The sequence below is a fragment of the Sinocyclocheilus grahami genome, unplaced genomic scaffold (assembly GCF_001515645.1).
Source record: "Sinocyclocheilus grahami isolate Dianchi unplaced genomic scaffold, SAMN03320097.WGS_v1.1 scaffold246.1, whole genome shotgun sequence".
Taxonomy (NCBI): Eukaryota; Metazoa; Chordata; class Actinopteri; order Cypriniformes; family Cyprinidae; genus Sinocyclocheilus; species Sinocyclocheilus grahami.
This window is the reverse complement of record NW_015505425.1, coordinates 331,455-340,432: the sequence shown is the minus strand read 5'-3', so window position 1 is coordinate 340,432 and position 8,978 is coordinate 331,455. Positions and strand designations below refer to the sequence as shown.

Below are 8,978 nucleotides of genomic sequence, written 5' to 3'. Positions count from 1 at the left end.
TATGACTTAATGCAATAATAATTAGAATAACAGTAATTACGGCATGGTATAAATGCAGCATTAGTCTCTTGTGTGTTTTTGTTTCATGTAATAAGTAGGACACTCCTGGATAAAACTTTTCAATGGATGCATTCGGAGATGTCTTATCCATGATGCATACATACAATAGTGACATAGATTTTAGCCAAAACAATGTATCTTTTAAGACAGCATCATTTTAGATGTCTGCCATTTGAAAAAGGTGTCCGTACCATGCCTAATTGCCTATGATGCCTAAAAATGCTGTCTGTAAAAGTAGGCAGCTCACTAGGGTTTAGAAAAGAGCCACAAGCTATCCAATTACAAGAGTATCGTCCTGAAGGAACAGCAATCAGTTTTGTCTGTCATTCAGAATGTAGGTGTGTTGGGGTAACTGCAGTCACAGCCCAGTTCACCACTCCCCTATTTGCTAAGTCAACTAATCGTAGTATTCATCTTTCAGTCTCTCACAGTGGCCGTCCCTCTTCATCTATGAAGCTGATATGCTCTGTGGAAGGCCTTCCTCCTGCTGCCCATTCTTGCATCTCAAACTCTAACTGAGGAGGTCCCGGCCTGGGGTTCTGCGGGGACTGTGAAGTGACAAAAGAGGCCTGGGTTTCTGGCAGGGACTCCAGGAAGCAGGGCAAGGTTGGGGAGGTGTGCGGACAAGAAGGAGGGGTGCACGGCCGTGGCTGGACCTGAGGGGCGGTGGCAGTGGAGGAAGGGGATGAGGGAAACTGACTGATTCCCAGCCTGTGGTCACCAGGGGAGTTACTGATCGAGGGTGGTGCAGAGCAATGAGACAGCGGTAGAGGTGGGGTGTCCTGTGAGGGGGGTCGAGGTAGCAAACCTCTGCTGTGACTGGCAGGTCGGTGAGGACCCTGGCAGGGAGAGCAGGAAGTAGATTGGGAGCGGAAAGAAGGGAGCGAGAAGGAAAAGGTTAGAGATGGGGATAGGGGGTGGCTGGCTTGCGTTGGCTGGGCCGGAGCTGCCTGAGTGCCTTCCCCCTCCGTTTGGGCTGTCACTGGAGAAAGAAGGACTGGAAAGTAAGGTTCCCTCGAACAGCCTGCCTGAGCCTGTGCTTGGGGTCTCTGCGGCATGTTGGTGGGTATGAGACAGCTGGGCAAGCCAATGCTCCCAGTGTCTGCGTTGTCCGATAGGGTGCAAGTAGATCTGAGCGGTGCAGACGATATGGCTGTGGGCGAAGGAGCTGGTGGCGTGAATATTGTTGGACTGCTGCTACTGCTGGGAGATGGAGGCATTGTTGGCCTAAGGGCTGTCTGGAGAGGTTGAGATCCAATGACAAGCAAGGGCCGGAGGAGACGTGTCATTTCCTGTAGCTCTTTGCTCAGCTGAGAGACTTGCTGGGATAGACTAGTCATCTGTGAATGAGATCAGCAGAATGTAAGTTATGGAACATATAGTTCTGGCTATAAAATCTAACTGGATGTTCTTCATTCAAAACTATTCACATTAAACAATGTCCCAGGTAACTATTTCCTTATGGGTGTAGTGGCTGCATGTCTCTTGAATCATTCCGCTGTCACAAAATTAAGTCGTTTTAGGATATGAAGAGCTTTTCACTTAGCATCCAGGTCCTGATCAATCTCTCTGGGTTTATTTTGTTTACTATCTTGTACTTACTGAACAAAGATGTCTTTTATGATAGTGCTGTAGAGCAGCCTTTTTACAAAAATCAATAAGCCACTTGTCTTACACCCTTTAAAAGTGATAAAATCAATGTAATGCATGGCCTCTAGTGGCTTATTGGTTTTGGTAGAGCCTGATCTACTTTTCACACATCTTCACAGATATAAAGGGATTTTATAACCTGCATATTGAGTAATGTTGTAGTACTCAGGAGTTTGTCTGAGTTCAAGACCGTATTTCCATGGTCTTGGTCTTGACCCAGACTCGAGACCTATTCCGGTGCCGAGCACTAAAATTCTATCCACAGTGTTGTAGTACTTGAGACCGGAATTGGTCTAGAGGTTTGCATCACACTGATTATATAATATAATTTGATTAATTCTGATTGTATATGTTTGTTTCATTTACCTCCTCACTCAGTTTGGTGATGCTCTGCTTGGTCTCCAGCTGCTCCTGGTTCACTGCACACAGATGCACACAAAACAAAGTAAGTTGTTTTAAAAACATTTTTTTAAGCAAACAGTGAGGGAGGCTTGGATGGATGAATAAAACTGTTCCCTGGCCTTCTGATGCATATTGCACACAAAACTTGTAAGAGCTGCAATCTGATTGGCCAGCTTTAAAGTCATTGTACATCGGAATTAAAGTTGCATTAGTAATTCCCAGGCTGCTATGATGAATGATTGAGAGGGGGAAAAATAATAAATGGATTTGCTAAGGTTTGTAAAGTTCAAGGTCTGTGGCATCAAATCTTATTCCTCAAAGTTACTGAAGAGTTTTGATTGAGACATTTAGTGGGACAAATATCCCTGAGCAGCAAAATATTCTGTATTGCTTTGAGGTTCATATCCAATTTCAGATGTACCAGCCCTAAATGTCACATTAAAAAAACAAGTTGGCAGTTTTACATATTGGTCAGATGGTCCCTTCCTGTCTAAGTGGGCGGTTCTTGGACAGAATAAGCTGCAGAATAAGTCTGATTGTGCAAGACAGTCTATTTTTGGAAATATCACTTGATAATATTTCCTTTCAGAAATCGCATTCTGCTTTGTAGTTGTGTTTGTACCTGGGGAAGGGGATGGAGGACCGCTCTGAGGTAGGGTGGGACCGAACTCAAACCTTTGTGTTGAGCTGGAATTGCTTTCTGTCTCTATGCCGTCCACAAACCTGCAGAGACATCAGACAAATGCATTATTGTTCATGTACAGCTGATCAAGAGCTGGTAAGAGATTCAATCAGTGTGGTTAAAAATAACTGAAATAATAATATTAAAAATAATATTAAAATAGCATTAGTAACTTTTAAAAAACTGTTTTCTATTTTAATATATTTTAAACTCTTATTTATTCCTATGATGATTTCTAAAGGATCATGTGACATTGAAAACTGAAATAATGGCTGCTGAAAATTCAGCTTTGCCGTCACAGGAATAAATTCCATCTTAAAATATAAAACAGTTATTTTATATTGTAATAATGCTTTAAAATATTACTGTTTTTACTGTATATTTAATCAAATAAATGCAGCTTTGATGAGCATAAGAGACGTCTTGCAAAAACATAAGATCTTAATTATTCCAAACTTTTGACTGGTAATGTAATATAAAAATGCCTAGGTAGAAATGGATTTCTTAACTTTTTGCTTATTAAATTTAAGCTTTAGATAAGCCTTGATTTCTTAGTGTAAAATTTAAGAGCCAATCACTAGAGCAGGCAGCAATTCCACCCAAATTGGTTGTCATGGTAGCTGGATACTTCTAAATTATGAATCTGTAAAGTTCTTGTGAGAGCCACCAGAGGGCCGCAGCTCATTGAGGATGTGATGTGCGATGTGTATGTGTACCTGGGGCTGAGTTCTGGAGGGACGCTGCTGAAACTGACCACAGGGATCTGGAGGGTGGCGGGTCGCGTGTGGTCTGACGGAGGGCGGAAGGGGCGAGGGGGGAGGAGAGGTGATCGCAGGGGGGAGCTGAGGCCCCGGGTGAGGCGAAGAGGAGAACGTGGCGCCCTTGATACTGAGTGCTGCTCTTCATCATTCTCCTCGTCCTCACGGATAGCAGGAAGTTTCTTCCCCAGACCACCATTGCTTTCCCAGTCCAGCTGAGAGAGACAGAGCAGATTTAGTTATGTTTATGTCAGTATGAAACGCAGTAGATACACATGCCTTCGATCAGCAGAAGTGGTATAATTAGAGCTTGTCATAATATTTTACTACAGTACTTGCAAAGTAACACTGTGCTAATCTTTTTTTATTCTTCACCTTGTACACGTCTTAATTTTCTGATTCTGCTCATTTTTTTATATAATATAATTTGAACCTTTTTAATTTCAGGTGTATTCTATTTTTGAGATGTATATCTTGGACATTTATTTTCTATTACACATCTCTCTGGAAAGCTTCATTTTGATGTGACCTAATATCTTTCTATGGACTCTTTCATGGCACTTATTAAAAACATGTTAACATAAATAGATTTTTAATGTCTATGTACTGATTTATTTGATAAGTACAGTAGCTGTGTAATAATAACTGGAATAATGTACAGACAGTCTGTCTGTTTAATTCTGCAAAATAAACTCTAAAAACCCTTCAAGGACAATGTCTTGAATGATTGAATGATAGAAAGAAAATTAGAATAAGGATCATGTGACAGAAATAAATGACATTTTAAGATAGATTAGAAAAGTTGTTTTAAGTTGTAACAATATTTCACAATATTACTGTATTTTTTATCAAATAAAGAGATTTCTTTCAAAAAACATGAACATTAGTGTATATACATTTATTACAGTTTGAAAATCCTCCATTCATAGTCTTGAACAAAATGTTCAAGTTCAAATTGACAACAATCTGACTGCAATATCTGCATACTGAATAGTGACCGGCCTTCTCACCTGCATTTATTTGCAAGCTAATTTGTGATCTTACATTATTTAGCCATCTATAATCACTTTTCACTGTGGAATTGTGTTGAACCTAGGGTTAACTCTAACATTAACACTATTCTACTGCTACCTTGCAAGCATTAGTACTTCCTTCTAAAAAATAAAAATCTAGGTATTAAAGAACAATTTACATTTATAAAAACCATTCTTGGTCTTCAATAGCAAGTAAATCTGAAAATTCAAATGGGTAGTAAAGAGTCATGACCAGTGCGTGGCAGACTAACACAGCCTGTTGATTTTTCTTGTTCCTCTCTTCATTTCTACCATGTTTCTCCGCCTCAACTTTCTGTATATTTTCCATTGCACTTTCCATTGTATTGTTGCACACAAAAACACTCTTCTTTGTAGAAGCTGAAATTGATTTTGATTTCTTCGTTGTTAACTCTCAGCACTGCATGTTCTTAGAATGTCATAAAAAGAATGGCTGCAAGCAGTGTAATCCTGCGGCAACCACAGAAGAGGTTGCAGAGAGGAGAGGCGGCACTGTTTATTTTTGTTTTGTCAAAACACATAAAAGACTGTGTCAATCACTGTCCGTCGCTATAGGGTGGCAACACACACACAGCCCGCATCCCTGTATTACTAACAAACTCCATCACATAACCAAGGAGGAAAGAGACTGAAAAATAATAACAATTTGAGCAAATCTTAATGAACGTCTCCCCCTTCCCTTTCTTCCCATCCCTACATTTGCTCTGCCCTATTCAATTTGACTGAAATCTCTCCATCTTTATCTACAATCCCCCTCCCATTCTCCGCACTCTGCCTCTCTCTTCACATCTTGTTTTTTTCCCCGTTGCTCTCATGATCTCCACCCCCACGCTCCGACTGCAGTCCCACACCCCACCTAAAGCAGAATTTATTTTTAGCCATCTCCTTCCAATCTTAGTAACACAGACTCCAGTGGCACGAGGGGAGCGTGTGTGCATGTGTGTAAGATGCTTAAATTGGTGTTTCTACAGAAGTTTTCACTTTCTTTCCCTCCCCTCCTCCAGAGAGCGAGAGAGAACGAGGTGTTTATTCGGGCATTTCCATGTCCCTCGAGTCGCCAAATTCAGTCAATCACAGCTAAGTATAACAAGAAAGAGAGGAAAGAATACATTACCTTTTTCCTCCAAAGCCCTAGTACACAAACACACACAGACAAACAGTAATAGTAATGCCCAGTAATCACATTTCTATTCTCACCAGCTCTGCAATTACGTGCAAATGTATGTGTGAGTGTGCGCTCATCGGTATTCTTTGTGCATTCTGGGGTTGCACACATGTGAAATGAGCATTGATGCTGATCCGTTATGTCTCATGGCACAAACAAACTTGATTTTTAGGAAAATGAAGGAAATGCTAGTACACAAACACACACAGACAAACAGTAATAGTAATGCCCAGTAATCACATTTCTATTCTCACCAGCTCTGCAATTACGTGCAAATGTATGTGTGAGTGTGCGCTCATTGGTATTCTTTGTGCATTCTGGGGTTGCACACATGTGAAATGAGCATTGATGCTGATCCGTTATGTCTCATGGCACAAACAAACTTGATTTTTAGGAAAATGAAGGAAATGAAGTGCTTGCATATGCAAAAGTTACTGCCAAGATGTCAAGCTATTGTTGCTGGTTGCCGGGGCATTTCTATGCGGTTGCTAAGGTGTTTTGAGAGTGCATTGCTATACAGCCGATAGGGTGTTCTGGGTGGTCTAGGTCAAGCAAATCCCTTCATAATGCTATGAGAAAATTGTATATTCGATTGAAAACCTCTCGATTTGAGGTAAGGTTAAACTGCAACAGTATCTCGTATACATTGACATATTATGTCCCTGCCACTACACCAGCCATTGTCCGTTCCTTCCCTCTCTTTCTCACTTTATCTCCCTCTTTCTCTCCTCAAACACAGCAATATCTTTCTCCAGCTAGAGTGAAAGCTGCATGTGACACCTTGCAGAAGCAGCACTGCAGGAAAATGTGAAAAGGACAGAAAAGAGGCACACCCACCCCCACGCCTCACACTTCAGTGCTATTTTTATCTTACAGGATCCAATCTTAGCTCGAGGCGCGGGGGACCCAGCCAGCACAGAGTACCCGCCTTCCCTCTATGCTATTCTTAGTATCGACACACTCCAAACTGCAGCCTGCTGCTATTCCTGTCCTTGCAAGTTACACTCAAGGCTGGGAGTGTGTGTGTGTGTGTGTGTGTGTGTGTGTGTAAGAGAGGGGTCTCATGCACAGGCATATATGTGCATCCTGAAGGTGAGGCTTTATCTAAGTCAGGGAAAGGACACAGACTTCAAGAATGTGCAAGAAGGAAGGAAAGATGCCAAAGACAGCAGATGGGGATCCATTTTGTATTCTGCTGCTTGTGGGTGTGGGCAGTGCAGCGTTACACACACATACCTCCAGTCTGTAGATCACGGCACATGAATTGATTGAGTAACTCTGAACTCTACATGCACAATTCACTATGGACAACTGGGTGTGCAGTAGAGGGTTACAGATTTACATTTCTTGCATTTTTATTCATTTGGCAAATGTTTTTTTCTAAAGTGACTTCACACCAGCCCGAATGTTCAGCACGAAAAGCATAAATACAATGGTTGCCCCAGTTATTACCGTACACAAAGCAATGCTGCACAACTTTCTGTTTCTAATCTACTTGTCATGGAGAAGAAAGTAGCCTCAAATAGTATTTGCATGGTTCCAGGTCTAGTTTTCTTTTCTTTTCTTTCCCTTTCCTACCTTTGTTTGTAATTAAACAACACCAGTACAGAGTATTCTTTTATATTTTGTAGGTTGGAGTAAATGATTACAGAATTTTCATTTTTGGGTTTCCAAAATTTCCAAAAACTGTATGTATGTACACTGTATGTAACATGTTTCTATTTTATATATCTACTACAGCAGAGAATATGAACCATGATGCTCATGAAGGCACTATTATCGTGTTTGTCTATTTGAATAATGCACTATTTATAGGACTCATATCAGCTCCACTGCACAACCGTACAATATTGATAATCCAATCCTAGGAGATGTATTGAGTCCTGCCCTGTACATTTGTGGTAATTGCCTCAGTCCCTCATGCACATGATTCGGGCTAAAAAAAGCACATGTACACACTGCTTGACCTTTACAGTCATAGATGTAGAATCAAAGGTAATACACTGGGATTGTCACCCTTTGCCCTGAATACCATCATGTATGCTTGCAAGCATCACTCACGTCAGCTCCACTGCCCTCCCGCAGGTTATAGGTTAGATCGTGCTGAATTTCGCTGACAAACTTCTGGGCATATTCAGGATAGAGGCGCAACACTTCACGCAGTCCCTTTAGGCTGATGTACTGCAGGTCACAATACGTCAGTGCTTTCACGTTTGCGTTGGTCTTGATCACCTGCTCTTTTGTCAGCGAGTCCGATCCAATCAGGTCTCCCTTTCCTGTTTGAGAAAAGCATATAGAAGATCATTTGTGGCTTAAACAGGCATGCAATATTCATAAATACACATTTAAAGTTGCATATGCATATTAGATCCCTCCAGTATTTTGTGTAAATGTGTTCAGACAAGTAAACAAAGACAGAGTGTCAATCAAACTTAGATGCTAAAGTTCTAAGCAAAAACTTTCTGTTCTAGGTTTGAAAATGAGACACAGGAGAGGCACACAAGGCAGCATAGAGGCTAAGAATATGTTCTGGTTTGGTGCAAAGGGACTATGAAAGCAGTGACAAATTCTGAAGTGTGCTAAAATGTCAGAGCAGTGCATTCTGGGGATGGCACACCAGTTGGCACACATTGGAGGCAACTGAGTTCAGCAGTGCTGGGAGAGATGGGTAGTAGACCATATGTGCATCTTTCATCAAGTAAGCAGGTGTGGTAATTATGTATGTGTGTGTGTTTGCATGTCTGTACAGTCATGTTTACAAGAGCTCTATGCATCTAAGATAACATGGCAGAACACAATGGCTGCAGTTTGTTTTGTTTTCCTTTCTTATTCTCTCTTTTTGTTGCTCTTTTACCCCTTGTGCTCTTCTGCTTCCCTATATGAGCAAAAACACGATTGTCCATTGACAAAGTAGCCATGTATTCTGCCAAAACTATATTTGCAAACTACGCATCAATCAAAAAAGTCAGAACATATAAAAAAGCAATGTGGTAGAAATCTTACTTGTGACTGTTCTGCATGCAAGGTCTGAACTGATGTTTTCTTGTTCTTGTAAATTCTTGATTTGTTAGTCGATCCCATGATTCCATATTTTCATTAATTACATGACTTCCATCAAGACCATGAAATTAAAATGGACTATTCTTATATTTTATGGAAAATTTATTTTTATTTTTTTTATAAGTGCCCTCATAATGTTTAATTAAAAA

General features: G+C 40.8%; 1 protein-coding gene across 1 annotated transcript in view; it reads right to left on the bottom strand.

The window, feature by feature from the left end:
- Window positions 1-219: 219 nt before the first annotated feature.
- Window positions 220-8,978, bottom strand: part of LOC107598168 (potassium voltage-gated channel subfamily H member 3-like) — a 98,711-nt gene continuing 89,952 nt past the window's right edge. Inside the window, exons 11-15 of the mRNA XM_016289443.1 lie at window positions 7,831-8,045; window positions 3,511-3,767; window positions 2,735-2,835; window positions 2,077-2,129; window positions 220-1,400 (exon numbers count right to left, since the gene is read on the bottom strand). Of these exons, the coding sequence (XP_016144929.1) occupies window positions 486-1,400; window positions 2,077-2,129; window positions 2,735-2,835; window positions 3,511-3,767; window positions 7,831-8,045 (1,541 nt within the window). The 3' untranslated portion in view covers window positions 220-485. The remainder of the gene's footprint in view (window positions 1,401-2,076; window positions 2,130-2,734; window positions 2,836-3,510; window positions 3,768-7,830; window positions 8,046-8,978) is intronic.